The sequence below is a fragment of the Falco naumanni genome, chromosome 6, assembly GCF_017639655.2.
Source record: "Falco naumanni isolate bFalNau1 chromosome 6, bFalNau1.pat, whole genome shotgun sequence".
NCBI lineage: Eukaryota > Metazoa > Chordata > Aves > Falconiformes > Falconidae > Falco > Falco naumanni.
Window position 1 is genome coordinate 90,518,151 of NC_054059.1, and position 23,051 is coordinate 90,541,201.

Sequence of the window (23,051 nt, forward strand, 5' to 3'; positions counted from 1 at the left end):
CAACCAAAAGCTTGTCAGCAGAGAACCTATTTAAACCAAAGCTAAAGGCTATGGGAAACCACAGCTCCTGACAATAAACGGTGATTTTGACTCAAGTGGTGACAATGCTAATTAACTCCATGATTTTTTCTGGAAGTACCAGTCTAATACCCTTACTTGAAGCAAGTGTCAGACTTGCTGACAGCTCACTACTGCCCTCAGAAAAGGAGGCAAAAGTTACATCTGATGGCTGTTGAAAAAAAAAGATTCGCACAACCACTTCCCTTTGAAACATGAAGCTGTATTACTAAAATAATTCATTTTGGTTTTGTTGCAAGGCTCTTCGGTAAGAGAAATTGCAGCATCTCAGAAATGCGAACTCTTCCTTCATGTCCACATCTCCTTTCTGTCACTGCACAGGGTGGATGGAATACAAATGTATTTATGGACTGATGTTACCGTAATAATCCATTACTGGGGAAAAAACAACTTCAAAACAAGGGTCACTGACTACAGAATTCCCTTATGAAATACAACAGTGGTTCTGACTCAAGGATTCTTTTCTTTTAACGAACACAGGTATTTTTCCCATTTGCTCACTAATGTATTCAAACTTTTTTTTTTTTGGTAAAACTTTTTCCATTTGTTACTAATAGAATGTAATTATTTCCAATCTCAAGATCCTGAGCAGAAAACTCCACTTTTATGAGGCTAGGAAAAACCCTAAAACCACACACCATTATTAAATTGGCCACTGCAGAGATACAGGAGTGGAAGGCGGAGGGTCGGCACTTAGGAAGGATAAGCTTTCGGAAACTGAGAGGAAGAGTGGACTAACAGAGTAACTTTAATGATATACGTAGATAGATAGATAGATATAGTCTCTGTATGACCCCAATTTACTTGTACATTTATTTATTCTGGCCTTGGTATAGCCACAGAGTTTCAATTAAATCACGTGGTCTGCATAGGTATACTGCAGGTGCGTGCATGTACGTGTGTGTGCGTATGCCACGCACATTTTAGCTGTACCTAATCCAGGTACTCTTCTGCTACAAGCTGCTACAACTATGAAATGGATTATGAAATCCAAGGAAACTTGCTAAATGTTAATAGTTAACATCCCCAAATTAGCCCACGGTGTAAGTTGCAGTAGCTACTGATAGGAGATGACGTTGTAAGCTTCACTAACACATGGCAGAGGAAAAAGATACCAAACTGAAACACATTTCCTGTCAGAAAAATACAGATAAACAGAAGCTGGGAAGTCATGCCTTTAGTTGTACATCCATATGAAATATAAAGATTAAAAAAGAAATGCAGTGTTCAGCACCAATAGAGCTATATCTGTTTCTCTGGCAGATAAGACCAGATTATATAATGTGACTGGTAATAAAGACGTACTTGCAATATGAAAATAGACGTTATGCAAGATAAAAGAGGAGTCTTTCCTCTCCTTTGTCCTAAAATGTCAGGGATGCTTGATCATCACAATTTGTGAACTTTGCTCTTTTTCTGCTTCTACGTTGCAGGTATTACCTAATTTCAGTATTTGATTAGGAAAAAAAGACTGATCAATTTTGCAGCACATGGAATACAAATATAATTTTAATGTAACTGCTGGTTCAGCTGATTTTATGTTCGATTTCTACATCCTCAGATTTTCCAAGCTTAACGTAAAAAGCGCTGTCAAGACATATATGACGATATAAACCAAAACCCAAAACTGCATTCACCACCCAGAATGCATCTTTGTATCTAAAGATGGAGAACAAGTTCAAGTACATTAAAGACCCGGTGGTGAAATACACTGACTTGATTTGGATGCAGTGAACTCAGCAAAGGTAAAATGTCTCAGCATGTATGTAGATAAATCAGGTTTATATATTTTGCAAAAGAAAGCTTACCTGCCCATTTTTTCCCAGTTCCATCTCAACTATCGCAACAGGAGTGTTTATCTGATCAACGTGTCTTGACTGTGATTTCAGATCCACTCGCCAGCTCATGTTTTTCAAGACATTATCCCAACGGCTTTGGTTGATCAGGCTCTCATGGATCTTTAGTCGGTGGTTCTTCCAAAATTTTGCAATGACTGCAGCTTGATCTGATGTGATGCCACCTTGTTTTTTGGTTTGGGCAGTGAGAAAAGCCTCAAGTTGATTCAAATCCATGTCTGCTGAAGCAATCGACTGTAGGGAATATAAAAGGAGTAAAAGGGAAAAGCTTGCTCAAACATACAGTCTAGCAGAAGGTCACGTCTTTAGGGTTTTACAAATATTGGATTTTAAAGATATAGTGCAAATAAATCCGGGTTATGGAAATAACCTGACAACTTTCATTAAAATGCCATTTGCAAGTGCCTGCTACTTATCCCAGATTCCTGTCCTCAGACAGCCGGAGGGCAACGGATCGGGAACAGCGACGAGGGAACTGGGAGCACCTTTGGGAATGCAGTACTGGTACAGGATAACAAAGAGAATTCTCACTGTTTCCCTGGCCCCTTCCCCCAGTATGCCCTAGGCATACCCACCTGGTCACTACTGGGAACACTGGGGGGCCAGGACCCTGCCATGATACTGCTGTTCTGATGGTCTATTAAACAGGAAAGCTGGGGCAAACGTGGCACGCGCCCGGCCAAGGCTGAAACAAGAGAGGAGACATGCCAGCTCCCTGCAACACCCGCAGCTTCACGGGCCACCCCAGCACCACAGACGAGGCAGCACCACCGGTACACGGTGCACCAGCGCAGCGGGGCCTGCAGCACCGGCCGCAGCGGCGTGTGGGTGCAGCGGCAAAGCGCGGGACTTCCCAGGGAGGGTCCACGTGCACGGAGCAATCCTTAAAAACGTGACTGCAGCTTCTTCCCACGCATCAGCGGACTCGGTCAGGGTAAACACTATGTTTGTGTTTTGCCAGGAAGCGTACGGGGTCCTTCGCTCCTCCTCCCTGCGCAGCAACAGAAATTATTCTTCCCAACTCCCTTTTTTTAATAGATTGCCAGTTTTCCCACCTAATTTTCCAAAACTGGTAATCCTACAGCCTTACATTTGCATCGCCCAACTGGCAATGCTTGCAAAATACGGCCACGCAGGGAGGGGAGGACAGGAGGCAGAGAGAGAGGAAACTGTGGCTGAGCTTCCCCACCACCGTTTCAAGCAGACGCTTCTGCTTCATTCTCACCCAAAATGGATGCGGCTTGTCTGAAACGAACGTGGCACCTCCAAGCATGCGCCAACGCGGAGCGCGGCAAGGTGAAGAGCGGTCAACGCTGCAACCTTTGGGATTGGCCTTCACTGCGTTCTCCCTGACGTGGTATTCCTGCTGCCGTATTCCACGTGCTCAGGGAAACACCGACCTCGCTCTCGATAGCCAAGGGGGTGACACTGTGTGGCTTCTGGCCAGACGCACGCCGTGGGTTTCACATCGCTCCTCTGCAAAACTGGGTAACGCTTACTTCAAAACAGGGGGTTGGCGCTCTGCGAGCTGGCCAAGGACCTGCTGCTTCATCGGCAGCCAACTGCAACTGCCAGCGGGGTGAGCTGCCGGCCGGCTCTGCCGCCTGCCTCTAGACCAGACACGTCAAAGTATACACCATCGCAGCCGCATCAGCACTGACAGGCCTTTTTGAAATAAAACGGCAGGTAACAAGAAAGCACGAGAACGAAGGCCAAACCAAAGAGCTCGCGCATCACCCAAGTGACAGAACAGCGGCGGGTTTGCTGGTTCGAAGGGAGGGAAGCCGACACCAGGACGCGCTCAGCAGCCTTCGGCAGCCACCCCACCTTCGGCGCTCTGCTCAAAAGGAAAAGCAAACCAGAAACAACACCCCCAGAAACCCCAACAAACAACTTGTGATCTACAACCATTAGCTGCCTTTTATCACCCACGTGTAAAATCTCTCCTGAAGCTTCTGTAATGTGTGTGTGAATATATATATTATTTTTTTTTCTTCTTAGAGGGATGTGCCATCTTCCCTAGCTCTCAGAATGGATTAGCAGCCATCTGTTACATGGCAGAGAAAAGAAATAGCAATCCACACTAGAAGTCACTGCTTGGCTGTATCAGGGTTCCACCTTAATAGGAGCATCTGCCAATTTATTGTAAAATTTGAGATGCCTAGTGCACCACTGTCTTTTCTACAGGGCATTCACCATGTCTGTATATATTGCTTCCTTTTATCATGAAGATATTTCACTTGAGGTAATTATCCTGTAATACCTAATTATGCCGTAAGTGAAAAAAGCACTTTTCATTTTCAAAGAAAAGCTATTGAGGCTGACAGTCCTTTCCTTCATCCACGTCTTACATGAACAGGACTGTCCATTAACAGTACGGTGGAATATTTTGGTTTAGTATTTTTCGTAGCACTACATCTGTGTGGGGATCTGTTTGCGTGTTGTGTGACACTGGCTACCGCCTACATACACCTTTTGTGTTGTTTTATGGAACAGAGGAGGAACAGAGGTGAATCAACAACCCCAGACCCCAGCACCTTATGTAAGCTGTGTCAAGACTAAGATCAAGTTGAGATGCAGACTTTCTTCTCAGTTCAGCTGGGCAGAAAACTGCCTTCTGTTTTATTCCCGTCCAAAAACCAGGAACATAAACTGCATCCGCTGCACTGAACCAAGCAAAGGTGTTACGATGCAAATTCACTGGATCAAATAAACAGGTAATCCTTTTCTAGGCTTGATTTTTATAACCTTCAAACACTACACATTTGTAATACCTCAGATTCTTTTTAACCTTACCCCCTTTGCAACAACTCTTTTGCAAGATGCAGCAAGATTTCTCGCGGTGCTTTGCTAAGCTGGAAAAAGACACACACACAAAGTTCCTTATTGTGCTTGACACATGACATAAATTTGACTTTGAAGTGTATCTGAAAGAGGAAGCTTATGACCAAGCTTGCAGTTTTAAAGCATAAGGAAAACAGAACAATATTGCTAGGGCTTGTAACAGGGCAGTTATACTTGCCTGTTTGGCAGAGATCATCAACATACTGACAATTAGTTAAGATCCGGTGCAGGCTACGTTTAAAAACTCTGTATGTTCATATACTACAAGCACCCCGATACAGTTTGCTACCAAAACACTACCGCGTAAAACAAAAGGAAGGAAACCATGCTCATAATTAACAGCCATTTATCTCTCTCTCACACACAGACACGTGTGCACACGTACGCATGATACGGATCACTTCATCCTGTACACGTAAACTGCTAAGAAACCGTAAGATAACTATGCTGTATTTTGGTATGCCACTATAGGCCATCGTTCAGACTAGAATCTCTCAGCTTGGAAATATGACAACTACTTAAAACCTCCTTTTTAAAAAAAATAACATGAATTTTAATTGGAAATGGATCAGACAATGAACGAGTTATACTTCAGTATAGCTGCATGAAGATATTAATGGAGATATATTTTTTTAAATTCCTCGGTAAAACCCACCAGCTATAAAACTTTTCAAGTCACCGAAGAACAGCAACTCATTTTAATATCCTTCTTCATCTTAACTTTGAAACATTTCACCATGGACAGGAAACCTGATACAAGTTACAAAGAATGAGAGCACAATTAAGGTCTTTGCTGGTCTTCCATCTCTGTTATTGTTACAAACAATATACAACTGTACAACTAGTTGTATACAACACCTATACAATTAATTCTTTAAACAAGCATAGCAGTTCTCCATTGCTCTTATGAATGGTCACAGTTAAATTTTTTACTTTTTTTAAGCTTGAGGAGATGTTTTAATTTAACTTGGCAAAAATTTATATTTCCAGTCATGTTCTGCCAAGCATTACAAACAGTTCTTCCTATTACTTTTAACAATGCTCATTTGTTAGACAGAATATCAAATTATAGTGAATACACCTTATTGATATTTCTAGAGATTAATTTAAACTTAAAACATGAGTGGTTCTTCTGTGCTTATAACTAAAGACAGATAAAATATGTGAGTGTAGGTCTCCTCTCCTGCTTTTAAGCCCTAGGAGCTTCGGGTGAGCATCTGCCACCCCCAGGACAATGGCCAGCTGCTGCCCACCTCCCACACAGCGATAAAGATGGTTTCACTGCTGGAACAAACAACACACGCACACGTTAGCATTGTTAACTGCAAACTTCTCAGGACTTAAAGGTGTTGAAACCTGTTTTATCCATCAGCTCCTATAGCTGAATCACTGTCAGAATTGGTTCGAGAGGGGTACATCTTATTAATGCCAATTACTTGGTCCAGACAGACCTTAAAGTGCAGGATCTACTGCTGTACCTTGAGTCACTGCCAGTGACCTACAGCAGTATGTTATATAGACTTTACATTCTGAGCTAAGCGTGTGTACATGGAGATCCTGCCTTAGTTGTTTCCCACCTCCTCTCTTCAGCAGTCCTCAATAAGCATATTTTTGCAACGTATTGTCACAGCCCCCTTTCTATTTACATTCTGCCCCACCTCTATGCCATTCTACAGCACGTCAAGAAGTGCTGTAGCACTGAGGAAAAAAGGTTATGTAGGTCCTAATTCCAGTTTTTATTGGTAATCACAAATTATTTACTATTTCACCATGAAAATCTTCAACCAACAAAAAGCAAAAAACTTTTCTAAGAACGTACAGAATCACAGCTGTTCTATGCCAGTAATTTACATTACCGTGACTGTTCACTCAAGCGACTAAGTAAAAAAAGCCTGTTTTCAAAAAGAAAATCTGTAAGAGAACACCATTAGATATTAAAAATTTCCTCCCATTACGTATTTTGAGATTTGTTAAAATAGAAATATCTCCCTCCGTCCCTAGGAAGCACAGCTTACGGACAGCATGTCATACTACAAACACACAAATTCTACCCTCAGCAGCTGGGCACACACCTGTCCTTCCAGAGGCTGGGCAGATGCTTCTGAACAAGAAACAGTTTTGGTCACACCGCCTTTTCCTTGTGTTCACCCTCAACACTTACCCACTATGTCTTCAAATATAATTCAGCCAATAAAAATATGACTTCAAATACTATTTCCTTAATGGAACAGTATTTGATAATCTGGAGAGTTTTGTATCGGCTTAATTAGATTCATTAGACATGTGCCTTAGTACACAGAACAGGAAAACAGACTTAAATTCATCATCTCTTCTGAGAAATAAAGCCCGACAAGCACGCAGTACTACTAAGAAATGACAATCGGTAAAACCCACCAGGAAAAAACTGACTTCATTTCCAGAAATAAAACGTTACTTGTCAACCACCCGGGACAAGCTCCAAGAGCTGCCCATGCCAGCATGCGTAGGCATTTTCGCCAGCTGACCCTCAAAGCTGCAGGCTGCTGCCAGCCCGCAGCACAAAGGCATCACAAACTCAGAGAAATAAACGATTCAGTGCCGCCTGCCTACGAACAAACTCGCCTCTTCAGGTTTTTGGGAGGCAGGGACGAGAGGCTAGTCCTGCATCACAGCCCTTGCCTTTTGGATGCTCTTGGAAATACAACCTTAAAACCATTCTCAGATGGTGGGAGCACACGGACAGGGGCGGGGGCCAGCTGCAGACAGCAGGAACACGTCAAGGGACCCCACTCGGCCAAACCACTTTGATCACACAAAACCAATTCCTGTTTGCTTCGGGTTACTAGGCATTTCTTCCTCTTACCAACCTTAGAAGAGACCTTTTACTGGATTTGGGGCAAATGGGGGGTGCCTGCTGCGTGCAGCTTTGGGGCGTGCGGTTTCTTTCCCCCTGTCTAAGAAGAAAGGCAACCCTGGGAGAGGTTCTCTGTCTCCTCATCTTTGGACGTAATGGCACGCACGGGTCCTAGTGACACTAAGCTATTTGCCAAAGTCAGCTCAGCATGTTCTTCTACAAATAGTAGCTTCAGACAGGAGGAATTTGAGAAGATCTCTGCAACCCTGTGGTTTCTGGGTCCTCCTTTGTAAGTATGTACTAACCAGACTCTCTCCCAAGGGCTGCCGAGATACCCAGTCCTGTAATAAATGAGCTGTTCCCAGAGATGTTGCCTGGATATTAGTCCAGTAGACTTTCCCACGTTTCTGGAGACAGTGGAGGTTTTCAACTAGCTGGTAGGTTGTGCCTCACAAACACTGTTTATTAGAGTCCAAGAGCTCTCCTGAGAATTGGAATTAAGATAAAATTAGATGCAACAGCCTGTCTGTCTGCAATTGGAAATGGTGATCCATCTTTCTGAAAAAATCCGAAAGCTAAAGACTTCAACACACCCCCCCACAAATCTGTAAGTCAGAAATCACAAGTGACCTTGACAACACATTTGGTATTTCTACATTGAAGTAGCAAGATTTTAACTAATCTTTAAGTCTCCATCTAATCCACGGGAGATCACACGCAGTGCCGTCATTCAAGTTCCATACTGTGTCCCAGCATTATTTGTTTGCTTCTTACTGAGCTGTAATACACAGTTAAAAGTGAAATGAAACTGTTTGCTAATAGAAAAGAGCTAACTGTGAATCATTAAGAGAATAATAATTTATGTTAAAACCTGTAGGGTTTTTTTTTTTTCTAGTGTGTAGTAGATCTTCTGCAACAACTATTTCTTATTCCAACCTGTGGAGCCTTCTGATTCGTTGCCAAGGAGACACTAACCAGGTCAACGGACCTTCGGCAGACTTGGAAATATTTTGGAGTTACTCTGACTTTCATCAAGCTTTCTCCTCAGACGAGAGGATCCGCAACACACAGCAACAACAAAAAAATTACTTAACTGCTACTGCAGATGGGAAAAATGCGTGTGCATGATGAAGTTTCAGGAAAAATTACATGCTTCCTGCATTTCTAACCTTATTAAGCTTGATTCTACCCAGACTCGTCAAATGTGCACAATGAAGATAAACCCCTTCTGAGCGGGTTGCTTCCATGCGTCCTGACTGACTCCTCCATTCTCTCTCCGCAAGGTTTCCACCACGCAGAAACCCCCTCAAACCCCTATCTTGGTTTTTTTGCATACAAGCTCACCTAACGTGACGTCCTCTGCCAAAATTACTTTTTCATTTGAACACGAAGCTCAGTAAGAGGGGAGTAGATATTCAGCTGTTTCTGGCCTAGCTTACAACTGAACACAAAAGAGATCTTGGCATTAGTTTTTAAAACATCTGAAGTGACCACAACGTTTTTTAATCCAGCCTGCCTCTGCCATTAGTCTGTATGTCTGCTAGAAGTGACCAGTTTGAACTCATAATTCCATAAAACACCACTTCCTAAATTTATTTGCAGGAGGTATCATTTTGCTGCAGTATGAAGGCTCAGTTGATGACAAAGGAGGATGAAATGCTGATTAAAATAGGCAGCCAGCAGATGAACCGCAACCTGAGCCATGCTCCTGTGGTCAGATCATACTTCCTGCAAATTTGCTGGGCTGAGCTCAAAAAAGTGGCTTCCCCACCCTAGCCCCATCTTAAAAAACAGATTCAGCTGAAGGAAAAATCGAGAATCGTTAGGCTTACTCTGTCTGGACTGACCTAAAGACTCTGTCTAGGCTTTATACCACTTACAGAACAAGAATAAATTAAAAAAAACCCAAACCCAAACAGAACAAGCCCACCCACTAACACCATTAGTCATGGCTAGATCTTCAAACAGCGCCTGCATACTCAGATTACAAACAGATACTAAAAGCTTGGATATTAAGCAATAAACATTAAAAAGCATCTCCCCCTTCCTGAATAATAGTTCCCAAATTTACTTAAATTTGTACTTAAATTATTGAAAATAGAAAGAGGAAGAGATGTACAAGAAAAAAGGCAATGGAAAGTGCTTCTCAGAGAGCACGGTAAGTCGACAGGCCAGAGGAAGAGAAAACAGGGAACCGAAAAAAATAAGGAAATGTTCTATTAATAGCAGATACAGTTGCAACTACAAGGGTCAAATAGGAGGAATAAAAATATAAATGTATTAAAATACAAATAGAGGTTGTCCATCCTGGCCTGTACTCAACTGAAGCACAGCAAAAAAAGCCAAAGCTTTGCTATCAGTTTTCTCCCCAGCTGAGTTGAATTCTTTGCTATGGTTCAGAAAGCGTTTTGCCACTTGGGGTAGAGGCACAGAAATGTCACATTTCCAGTAGTTCTTAAACATGCATCCATGTTACAGCCAAGTTTGACAGATTCAATCTTTTTCAAAATTAACGTGCACATAAGTGTGCCCTGAAGCTTCAGCAGAGGCAAGCTGTCTTCTTGGAGAACATAAAAATCTTTGCAGATTATGTTATTCAGTCTAAAACAGATTCTTCTTCGGTCCTCCTCAAGGAGCTAGATTCAAAAATAAGAACTCTCAACAGATGGAAGCCATTTAATGCAGTACTGCTAATGACAGAAAGGAAAATAAAAGGCAGAGAGAAATCCAGATAGGACAGAATAAATACCAGATGGCAAACAAAAAAAATAGTCAAGGGAGGGAGTAAAAGCAGGAAAAGACACACACACACTCTGACAGTCCCGGAACTGGTGACATGACCTGTCGTTCCCTTAAAAGACCACGTGGTCAGCCTTTTTTCTGCTGCTCTGTTCTCTTACAATAAAATAAATGAGAACTGTGTTTATCAGGTTCCTACAATCATTCTGGGAAAATTACTCGCTGCCGCGGACTACTGCTTCATGTTTAATCTCGTTTCACTTAGGAAAGTTAAAAATAGAAGTTGGAGCAGCTCATATTTTGAAGGCATGGGGGGGGGGGGGGGGGGGGGGGGGGGAGAAAAGTTGTAGCTCTACCCTGAGTGCAGTAATGGTGCAGACATTAGCAGAGCTTATTGTAGCTCTGCAGGCAGCGATCCTGCCAGTGAAATCAGGCAAAGCACAAACTTGCTTTATTATGAACCAAGCACAGAAAACAGAAGTTTTCATTTTTACTCAGTGCATCTTGACCGTTTGCATCTTAAAAGTTCACAATTAACTCATTTAATTTCCCTGTTGATTTACATTTGGACATCAGCTTCCTTTACAGCAAAGCTTAGATGCTCTAGCAGTGAACAACATGAAATACACGAGTCACACTCCTCAGCTGTATGGTGTGTTGCCATATACTCTGGTTTGGAGCCAGATTCTGACTCCAGGCTCTGCTTTCCTCTCTTTCACAGCACTACCGTGTATTACCTGTACTATTCCGGGCAATAGGCGGAGTAACATTTTCCTACCTGGAAGGAGAAGGGTTTCTGCACTCCTAGACCAGGCTCACAACACGACGCACCACTGCCTTAGCCCACAGCCCTGCAGATACATTTCACACTGGCGAAGAGATCAGCAAGTAAAGGAGACAAGTTTGCAGACTACAGAGTTTTAAGGGAAGCAAGCAAGGGTGCTTCACCATCTGGTCATTCATCACCTATTTTGACAACTCATGTTACACGCTGACAGGTTTGACAGGCGAGAGGTAAGCTTCCAGTCTCGGGATACGAGCCAGCAGGTCTTCCTTTCAACACAGATAAAATAGTTTTCCCTCTTGTCGGCTCAGTGAAATATAAAACATGTTCCCCAAACCAGTAGCAGCCGTGGTGGTCGTTAACAGCCGAACCTTTATGAGGAGAAACAAGCAGCAGGTCACCGTGTAGGCATCTCAACTGTTCTGTAAAGGTCCCCGCTCCATCCCTGGTGCTGGAAAACAACACTTGATCGGGAGCAAAGCCCAAACCCGGGAGTTCAGAAGAAACTATCCTTCACTTTCCCATAAAGATTTACGTACCGTTTGTCGTATTAAAAATGCTTAGAACGAAGCGTAATAAATATTTTTTTGGGAAAAAAGGCTAAAGACTTAATGAAACAACCAAAACATCAATCTGAAAGTATTCTCCAACAGTACCACGTTAAATATTAACGACTGCTTTAACTACCCCAGAGGGGGTTCTCTATTTCTATCAGATCAGGTCCCCGACAAAGTCATCTGTCAGTAGAGCTGGCCAAGTCATCAGGGTTTCCAGCGAGCTGTAGGACCAGCAGCACACCCCTGTGCCTCCAGACAGCATGCACTGTTCTCGAGAGCAACACATGCATGGTGGCGGTTTGCAGAGCTTGCAGACACACACCACCAGTGAAAACCCTTTGGTGCCCACCATCATCTGGCGTTATTTTTCACCATCACAGGCCTTAACAGCTAAAAACTTCAGCACTCAAACACACCAAGACACCACAGCCCATGGCATCAAAAAAGAAAGCAATTATTTTTTCCCATGCCTTCTCTTTGGCTTTTAGTCAAATTGGGGGCTACTCATATTCAATGAGCTCCCTACCGTTTGTCCACACGAAATAAAACATTTCTCTAGTGCTTTCTTTCCATTGCAAGACTATTTATAGATTTCCTAACATGTCATAAACTGATGTGTTATCAAATGAATCCTGTGAACAGAAGTGCTCTCCCTGCCGAGCAAGGAACAACTGACACTCTTCTAACCTGCTTCACAACAAGCCACAGCCAGATCACTCTCCTTCCATCATTCAGGAGACTTTACACAAAGGACACAAAACAGGGACATGTGCACAGGTACTTGTGTACAAGGAGGCACATCCAGTAAGCGACCGAGGAAGACTCCTCCTGCAAGGTTGCATCAGCCGCTCGTGCCTTTGGGTGTCTTAAGAGTCGCCACGAGAGGACCATCATAGAGGTCTCAAGAGGTCTGAAGTGCAGCATAACAACCTCCAGCCTCCTGAGGACCCATCAGTAAAGCCCAGCTCCATGTATCTCACACACAACACTGGAAAGCAAACCATGGGGTCATACCGCAAGACCCCAACCAGCCCCTGAACCACCATTTACCATCTTCACCCCAGGCAGTGAATAAAAACTAAGTGTGTCACTGAACGGTGTTAGGAGGGGACTCATTTCTGACCCCTCTTCTTCTGTGCACTCTGCACAGTGCAAAAATACTTTGTAAACGTGTACGTGTCATTGCCATAGGAGTTTCTGACCAACTACTAAAATAACAGCACGCTGCCAAAATGCGCCACTCCTTGTCCTACAGAAAAAGTCTTTTGTTCACTTCAAAAAAGGTAAAAATTGATTTTAATGAAAAATACAAAAGAAATCGAAGCTAATTCAAATGTATAAAGTAATTCTACCACATTTGACCATGTAAAACTAAAGCATACTTACACAAACAGCTCGTTAGAACAAAATATAAAATACTCTTCAACCACAAATGGCAAAAGGAGTACAACAGAACAGCACGTCTGACGCAACAGTCTGAAGACAGACAACAAAGCCATTTGTAAGTGTCACACAAGGAGTAAAACTGTCTGTTGCTTACTCGCCTTTTACACAGATACCACTTTAGTGTCTGCGTATATCTTCAGAACATGTTTCATAATCCTGGCAACACGGTTTATAGAGACTGCAAAGAAAGGAAAGAAAAAAAATACCCACCAAGCTGAGGTAGAAATCTTCTGGCAGAGATCCCAAAACATCTCAAACAGAAAAAGAGATATAATCTAGCCTTATTTGGAAAAAAACCCAGAATTTCACTCAAACTATATTAGTATTGCCACATTTTATTGGGGGTGGGGAGTGGGGGGTGGGAAGAGAGATATGAAAAACAGGCTTGAAGGAATATATTAACATATGCAAAATGAGATAATTAAAAAAATATTTTTAAAAAATTAGAAAATCACTTATTTTAAATCTAAAAATTGTTTGGACAAGTTGGCTATTATTTCACATTTGCTACGCACAGTCTATTTTCATCTTCTTTCAGTGAGATTCTGTTGTGATGTTTTTAACTTACATGGAATCGCACATAAACCAGCGCTGTTGAGAGGTAAATATAGAAGGTGCCAAAGAATTAAGAGGAATAAAAAAAATGTATTCCAAGATCACCGTCACCTTTAGAAGTGAAACACACAGTCCTCAGGGAGAACAGATAAACAGATACCAAACTCGGCAGGGAGCTGAGAAGGAGGAGGGAGTCACAGGCTTGCTATACAGCTATAAAACTATCAGCTTCGCAAGAGGTGGCGTACTCTAAATTAGACCTTCGGCCGTCAGCTATAAACAGATGCTTGTGCACTGTAAACAAAGTGAAAGGTAAATCCCACTTGCTTTTATCAGACAATCCAATTTTAAATCATTGCATGGCTAAAAAGTATCGGGTGATTCGGTTTCCTTGTAGGATTTGTAAGATTTAGTTTCCTTGTACATGACCACTATGTGCAATGGGATATAATTATGGAAAACCTACTGATCTTAAGTTTCAGGTGTTCAGAAAACATAGCAAAAATGCCTCAAAATAAGAAACCAGTTTGGTTTTCACAATAATGAACTCCTAATCCCTCACAATGGAGGCCAACCACGTTCCAGTCAGTTCTGACTTACTCCATATACTAAATCTTGTTTTGATGTTGTTGTGTAAAATCACACATTTGCAATGATAAACCCAAAATTCAGAAACAGAATATTTTAGGCTCTGCCTTTGAAGAAAGTCACTCACTTTGCCTTGTTGTAAGGCCCATGATCCTCCAGGGATGAACGCGGGGCCCTCTCAGTGTCACAGCCAGCCCCTCCTGCCAGGGAACCGGACTGGCCATTCCCACCGCGGCTCAGGTCACCGCCGGTTCTTACCCGACAGCTCCTGCCCCACTGGGCTCAATGACTAAAACCATCAATGAACAAAAGACTTGACGTAACAAATTGTAGCGTCTGATATTTTGTGTCGCTAATGCTTTTTCTCCCCCCCTTTTTTTTTTAATTAAATAAGCTATTTAAAAAATTAACGTCATTCAAACACGTTGAAGAGTTCAAGGCTCCAACATTCCAGTCACCACACTGGAAGAAATCCAGAGTACAAGCTGCAAAATGCAGTAATTCTAGCTACACAGCATTTTTATCACTCTTAAGTTTTTAGTATTGTCGGATTTATTTTTTTTTTAACAAGTTGTTGGATATACTGCATCCAGTTGCTCCAAACTAGCACAGCAGAAAAACTGATGTACGTCATAACAGGTCTGTAGCTGCCAGGCGTTACCACGAATGGAAAATTTCAGATGTTCATCTTGTAAAAAGGGTTGACTTGTAAGCGTCGTCCAAACTTGCTTTTCATACACTAGCTGTGAACCCCTGGCTCAAATGAACGTCACAGCTCTGCATCGGTGATAGGTGTTTATTCCATGCATTAACGGCTCTTTCTGTTGCTCTCTTCTTGTTCTGAACCTTCTGTGAAGCAAGGATGTATATATGCATCAGCAGAGATTACGCTCACCCCAATGTAAAGGATGCACTGACTAGTCTTTTTTCCTAGTAAGATTTATCTTTTCTTGCAATGAAAAAGATACATGTGTATTTGAAGAAAGAAAGAAGTCTATTATCTGCTCAGCTGCATGGCAGCCTCACATGAGGCTGGCACGGTTGGAATAAGAATTTTCACTCCGTTGCCAGCATCAGTACTGTCCTGGAGCAAGCAAGCACTAACCTCCCTTCATACCAGTTGTAACAGACAGTATCTATATATTTTATATATACCTAAAAAGTATGATATAACAAAGAATATCATTTCAGTGTACAGGTTTTCCTTTCCTTTTAGTCCTTTTTTATGTATCAAAACGACAGTGAGACAACTCCAGTTCTCTCCGTTTCACAGGCCACATTTAAAGAAGAAAGACAACTACTACTAGTCCAGAAAGTCACCAGCGCCGAGACGACGGCAGTGAACTCCCATAACCCTCCTCAGCATTTCCCCCACACTTTGGGGAACTGGGAACGGAGCATTAGTGTTACTGAAATAAAGGTTTCACGTGTAGTTTTATGCCTAAGGGAGTCTTTTTCCCTTTTCAAATATACTCCATACAGCACGTGTTTGATGAACACTAATGAAGTATAGCATAAGCATTTAATTTGCAATAACAAACTTCAAAGGCAAGATCTCACTCCCTAGTCCTCAGTCACAGTCGATTCTTGTTAAGGTCAAGAGAAACACTGCAGGGATCAGACTAATGAATTTCAGCACAATCAATATACTTGCCTTTCTCTGCATGCATATGTGGGTGTCCATACACACACACGTATATATAAACATGTTAATCACACACATATATATATGTATGTAACCCATGCTAATCATACCTGCGGGGTTTGCATTTTTCTCTGAGAAGCAGAGTGCACCCAAAGCTTGCTGGTGTTATTAATGATGAAAATACTACTTACTGGCATAAGTTCTACAAATGCAACAAACCAAACCGTACATTTGGATGGCGGCGGCCACCAGGGAATCCAGCTTTCTCAACAGCAAGCTGTTCCAGAAGTCCATTAACAGACAATTAGCAGATTTCCAGTAGGGCATTTTCAAAGGAAGAGGTAATGCAGAGTCATTACCAACAGGAAAAGCTGGCGCTGACCTGCCGGCTCTAGACACAGACAGGGCAGCCCCCTCCTCCACAGCTGGGACAAAGCAAGTAGGTCTCTACTTGCAGAGATATAATCAACACTGTAATTGAGGAAAAACACAAAGAGAGGCTGGCTTCTCCTTTGGCCAATACAGACTTCACCACACCTATCATACACCAGTGACGCAGGTCTGCCAACATCTTCTAATTTACCGTTCTTCCATAGAGAACATGAAAATAATATGACACAAAAGGTCAAGTAAACCATTAAACATAAGGTAAGCCATTTTCACTGAAGTGGCACAGTTGCAGCATATTGGCACTTTACAATATCAAATGAGTCTTGGATTTGCCTCGTTAGGTAATGACCTTTCACCTCAGTCTCATGATCGAGTTATAGAAAATACTACTAATTAAGTGAATGACGTTATAACGGTGGAAGCCCTCCCCTTTCTGCCTGCCTGCAGGATTTGCACGTGTAGTTGCACAGCAGTAGGAAGACTACGAGGTTTGCAAGGTGGAGGTGTGCACTCCTTACTCACACCCCGTTGTTTAAACTTTGTACAGATCTGCTCACAGCGCAGAACACCGTCACCTTCCCATCCCACAGCTACCAGCAACAACACCGCCTCCTATACATCTCTCCGTAATTACAATAGCAATTAAACCAGTATGGCAATTAGGAAAGGCTTTAACAACACAAATACTGACTTTTGCAACTGAAGAAATCGCAGAAAAAGGAGTATTAAAAAAAAAAATCCAGAATGAAGCGGGTACATTGTTTGAAGCACCGTCCTTACCGCTCCTGCCAATGTGCTTCAACCATGTCACATCCTGCAGCCAAACTCCCTCTCCAGTTTGCTCTTCTGAAGAGCCTTCCCCCTGCACTTTATGTTATTCCTACATTCACCAGCTGCACCAGTCTTTATTTAAACTGACTGCTTGTACACATACCTAAAATGTAAAATAACTCACATTGGAAGCACTAAGAATGCTTTGGGGCAGTATCCATCAATGTTTTCATCACCACAATACAGCAGGCGCTAGTTCAAGTAAACATTCAATTTTCTACCCTTCCGATGCTGAAATAGGGTGAAAAAAAGCAGCAATGCCTATGGGTTTATATACTGATTAGAGAAAACGCATGCTGCTACACCAGACGCTGCAGAGGTGGCAACTGAGCTGTGTTCACATCAGAGAGCTCTAATAGTGGTGTTTCACTACGTTATCAACAAAACAAAACAAAAAGATACAAGAATTGTTATTTGTTCCAGTCAAATATCAAATTGAGATAATATATTTTTCTCATATATGTCCAATTTTCACACCGTAAGCATTCCTTCCCTCCCAAAATTCTGTGCAAAGTTACAGTTAGCATATTTTCACCTAGCCCACTAACAAATAGAATTATTCATAATAAGCACAGTCATTCACTGGAGTGAAAGGTCTAACACTTAACACAAGTGTAACACACTCAACTACAACAAAGGACACATGTTTGGGTAGAAAGCACCTTCTATCAACACGGTACTTCTTGATACTGCTTTACAAGGGACTTGTTCCCTTTTTCTTCAGTCGAGAAGAACGAGCATGTTTACTGGGTTATCTTTCTAGCTAGTAGATGCAGGCACAATTGCAATTCTAAGTGGCAGAAAGCAAGCAGCGTCTCCTGTTAACTCTTCCTAAATGACTTTATCTCAGGCTTCAGACTGAGGCTGTTCTGCCCCTCAGCCTTGCAGAAGCTCAGACAACTGCAAAGCGCTCAAGAGTTCACGACCCAGGCCACATACTTGAGGAATCACAAGGTATCTGAGAAGAGTGAACACTGACAACTCTTCTCTCTTATTAGAAAATGCAAGAAGTCATTTATTTCCCACGAGCAAATGTCAGCAGAAATCCTGCTGAAGAAGATGCAAAGGGCTTTATCCTCCACAACTGAGTGAACCCAACTGTTCTTCTGCTCTGACTTTCCACCTAAGGGCTCACCCCTTTTATGAAGGGCAAACAGTCTCTTCCTTCTCAAGCAGGGGCAGTAATGCCTTGGGACCGCTTCTCGAGGTAACAGCAGCAGCTTCCTAGTGGGAGAGAAACAGTCTTTGGGGACAACGCACGGTAACAGCACTAAGCAGCCTCCAAAGCACCCCCAGTTTGCTTGTGCGTCTCCAGAGCATTTTACACACCGAGTGATTTTATCCACTAGTTTCCCCCCCCCCCCCCCCCCCCCCCCGAAAATTCCACTGAATTTTCCCCCTCAAGTCCTTAAATCAGATTCAAAAGGTTTCTTATTCAACAGATTTTCTCCAAAGGCATGAAGAAAAGTAATCACTAGAAATAGCTGGGCATTTCACGATACAGAAATCGCTTAAAGATGGGACTTCTATACACTGTGTGTGCCAGCGGCACAGCAGAGCCAAACAACAACAGAACCATCAGCCTCTTGGCTGAAACACAGTGACATTAAACATCAGAGTCATCAGAAAAATGTGGTAGAAATATCAGCATATTCCCAACGAAAAGCACTGATGGAAAAGGGCTAGCGAATATTATAAAGTGTATACATTGAGTGTGGGTGCATCTTGTTTGTTGGATATCAAGCTCTGGGTTCTCACGTATTATTTACGTAGAGTCTGATTAATATTTTACCAATTATAACAAGTATATTTCTTGCAGATGGTCTTTGTGTCAAGAAATACTCATAAATCAAATACAATAAATTTAGAGTCCTCACGCTGAAATTTTTATTGTCATTTAGCCAACGCACGCGGTTCTGAAGCACACTCCCAACCCAGCAGCGAAGGGCCACGTTCGATAAACCAAATAGCCTGCTGCCACCAGAAGGACAGCAGTGGGATTACTCCAGGCGTAAAGCGACTCTATCACCAGTGAAACTAATACAGTAAATTAAATGTACATAAGGAGGAGAGAAATCTAGTACTTTATCAGGATGAAGTCGTCTTTGGAAATAAAAAAAAGCCGGGGGCGAGAATTCGCAAGAGCTGATTTCCCCCAGTTCCTCACTGTTCTGCAGCCTTGTGGTATAGGAGGCTGGGAAGCACGAAGGCAGAGGGGAAAAAAAATAAAAATCGACAGAAGAACACCAAAATGGTACAGTTCTCCAGAGTCAGGCTTTCCTTAGGGTTTTGTTCTACCTTCCAGGATATTCCACACAAGAAATGAGATTTATTTTTTTTTTAAAAAAGTTAATTTAATAAAGCAACATGATTTCTCTACAAAATAAATGTGGCATTTTAGAAAGAGGTCAGATGATTCATGCACATTCAGCCAATCTATGGGCAGGAAACAGCAGTAAGGAGTAAGATTATAATGACATCTTTTATAAATACAAAACCAGGACTAGTCTGTACACAAACCAGGGGAAAAGAAACATTTAAATGCTGCAGTAAATATGATACACTTGTGGTCCTTATTCACCTCCATACTTTTCACAGGTGCCATGCTTTGCACAGGTGGAATGCAGAAGGGTACAGGGAAGTCCTTCACCTTACTTATACTAGCAAGTGGTTGATTTATGGTACAGATCCATGCTTACTACTTAGAAGACACGAAGTACTACAGCAATTAAACCACAATGGCAATGAATCTCTCTGCTGCTGATCATCAAGGAGATGGGTGTCAGAGAAAAAAAAAAAAAAAAGAATCCTTGAGAGATAGGAATGAGGCATTATTCATCCCATTAATTTAGGTGCTTACGTTCCCTATACAGTATAAGGCATCTAATATTTTCCATGTTGACCATACAAAGGACTTGGGCTTATAAATGAGGTACTTGAGAATAACCAGTGTGGCCACCTCCTGAAAAAACTTATTTGGTGCAATTAGGTATTATCATCACTGGAGACATAAGGGTTACCTGCCTTCTGAACTTCAGATGCAGATCACTGCACACAAGGTAAATAGCTGCATAAACAAGTACTCTGACTTTCTGTTGCTATTCGGTTGTTTGCTCCCCTTCCTCCAACCACCCAGAGGAGAGAAGAAACAAACCCGTAAAAAGATTAACCGAAAAGTTGCTGTTAACATCTTAATCATGCAGATTTTTCACAATGAATTCAATATAAAGTCTGGAATAAATTTGCTCAGAAATTCACGTGACAATTGACAAGGATGGGACAACACAAGAGCTTCAAGTGGAGCTTGCTACTTCAGGTGCTGGGAAGACAGCAGCATCCAAGACAAGTCCAAAACCTAAGATGTTATAAGCACAGAGGAACACTTTTGAAGCTTGCCGTTATCAGCAAATACAATATAACACAAAACCTCTCATATTTAAATTCAGAGATACTAAAAGTGTTCTAGGCAACTCTCTGAAGCATGCAAGTATGCGTTTATCAGTTCTCAGCTTCTTGAAGATTTAGTTAAGCAACCTGTAGGGCCAAGACCACTTTCCCCTCCCCCTCACGCACATTGTTCGAACAAAAGGAAACGGTTCACACCATATCTCTGTGTGACAGCTACAGATATGCAAGAGGCCGAGATTCCCAGGCTAGCTGTGATAACTGAAAAGGAGGTATCACAAATAATAGCTAGGATAAAGGGTTTTCCCTTTAGGTAGATTTCTGGAAGAGGAAAATAAGTTTAAGCCTCCCTACTTCCAAACCACAACCGTATTCTCAACCTTCCCCCCCATACTGGGCGGCGTGAAAAAGAGAAGGTCCTAAAAATGACCAGAAAGCCAAGGGTTTTTTTTAGGATGCTCTAGAACAGAAACCCTGCCAGTATCCACAGGACTTAGGTGTTACTTCCTATGTCACTCAGTAGAAATAAGCACTGCAAAATCGATGCATACTTAAGACAAACTTGTGTCTGTACAAAGCAGTTTGCGTACTGCTTAGCTCAAAACTTCACCTTTAAAGTGCGTTGAACTGCGTAAGCTTTGGTTATTCCCAGGAATTCCATCCATAAGGAGATGAGGAGAGTGGTGTCTGTGAAGACCATGAGATGCACCTGATGACAGCGAGAGGCTAGTTTATGTTGGAAGGTGTGATCTCAAAGACCACGGTTTTTCCAGTTTTGGTTCTTAAAGCAGCACATGGGGAATGAGATATCCTCTCCCAACACACCGCCATCCTCCTAAGCTATATGCCTATGTTACACCAATGGGTAAATACCCAGTAATTTTAATCACCTGTGTTTTCTGGGGCCTGAATTATTATTATGTCTAGAACATGACATCTCAACAGCACTTGAGTAAGAGTTATATTTGGGAGGGAAGGAAAAAAAACCAAGAAAGACAAAACCAGAGAGTCTAAAGTCCTGCAAGAACCAATCCTTATGATTCAGCTTTCATTCTGGGCTTTTCAGGGCATCATATGAATCTGATCATTAAAGAAACAATGGACCCTTCAGAAAAGCAGGAGATGAGTGCCAACATCTTCATCAAATTCCAGATCTGCCAACAATTGCCCACCTAAGTTTCTTTAGCTATTTCCTCTGGATGTTGTGCTCTTTTCTTCTGGCCTCAAACACATCATATTGGCTGAGCAGCTGTCACATTTCAGTGATGGCTAAAGAGTTACCCATTTCTGCAAACAGAAAAAGAAAGCCTATATAGACTTTGGAGATTATTCATACGAAATTATCATTTACCTAAAGTTACTATAGTGCACTGAAGTGACTAGAAAAATACTACTTGTGTTTCTTATGTTATCTGCCACGTCTCTCAGAGGTAAGTCAAAAGCACTTCAGAGAAAAGCACCAAGAAAAACAGGCGAGTCAAGAGAAGAGAAGAGAAAAGAGGGAGGAGCGAGGTGAAGAGAGGGGCGAGGGGTCTGTCAGGACTGAAAAATAACTATCGGAACACAGGAGAGTGGGTACCACAGTAAAATTTGGCTTAGGCAGATTTAGAAAGGAGACCAATTTTAAAAATAAAACCAAAAAGGAAATCAAGCAGTGAACTGGGATCTCCTGCGAGGTACTGAAACGTCAGCCTGTTCAATTCCCCCGCCTGAGCGCGCCAAGAGCCCACGGCAGCGCGCCCGCACCCGCACCGCGGCCCTGGGCTGACCGGCCGCCCCGGGGCCCCGGGGCGCGGCTCCTCCCGCAGCTACGGCCGCACCGCGGGCAGCCGGCAGCGCCTCTCCCCGAACACGGGGCAATGTGCGTCGGGCGGCGGCCCTCGGCCCCAGGCAGCCCCAGCTCCCTCACGGCGCGGCGGGCCCGGGCCCTCAGGCGGCGGGGGGGGGACCGGGCCGCCCGTCCCGCCGAGCCGGCCGCCCCCACCGAGGGGCGCGGCCCAAGCCCCCCCACCGGCTGCTGCGGGAAGGCCCTGCCCCGCGCCAGGCCCGCACCATCCGCGCCTCACCCCCGCGGCGGTACCAGCAGCCCCGCGGCGGAGCGGGACCCCCGGGCAGGGCCCCGCGGCCGGTACCTGCAGGAGGCCGCCCATCTTGGCGCGCAGGGCGCGGAACTCCTCCGGCGCCGCCTCGGGGTAGAGCTGCTGCCGCAGCAGCTCCTCCGTGACGGCCGCGTTGCCGTGGTAGGCGGCCTGGGCGATGCCGGCCAGCAGCGCGCCCAGCGGCCTGCAGCCCTCGGCCGGCGGCGGCTCGGGGGCCGCCATGGCGGAGCGCGGGGCAGCGAGGCCACGCCCCCAGCCCGGGACGGCGGCCGCGCAGGGACAGGCCACGCCACGCCCCCAGCGTGCGCTTCCCAGGGCGGGCGGGGGGCGCGGTCTCGGCCGCCGGTCCCCGCCCCCGAGCGCCCAAGGCGAGCGGAGGAAGCGGGGCTCTGCCCTGCGGA

At 43.5% G+C, this 23,051-nt stretch overlaps 1 protein-coding gene across 7 annotated transcripts in view; it reads right to left on the reverse strand.

The window, feature by feature from the left end:
• Positions 1-22,912, reverse strand: part of COMMD1 (copper metabolism domain containing 1) — a 79,509-nt gene extending 56,597 nt beyond the window's left edge. For 2 of the 7 annotated variants that reach the window (XR_005828634.1, XR_005828635.1), the window contains exons 1-2: positions 22,684-22,912; positions 1,887-2,168 (exon numbers count right to left, since the gene is read on the reverse strand). Coding sequence is in view for 4 of the 7 variants with exons in the window: in XM_040599346.1 (XP_040455280.1) it covers positions 1,887-2,168; positions 22,684-22,872 (471 nt within the window). In the remaining 3 variants the exon portion in view is untranslated. Of the gene's footprint in view, positions 1-1,886; positions 2,169-10,135; positions 10,389-21,723; positions 21,839-22,683 lie in introns of those variants that run through there. The other 5 variants (XR_005828636.1, XM_040599347.1, XM_040599348.1 and 2 more) reach the window with 4 other exon arrangements.
• Between the last annotated feature and the right edge of the window lie 139 nt (positions 22,913-23,051).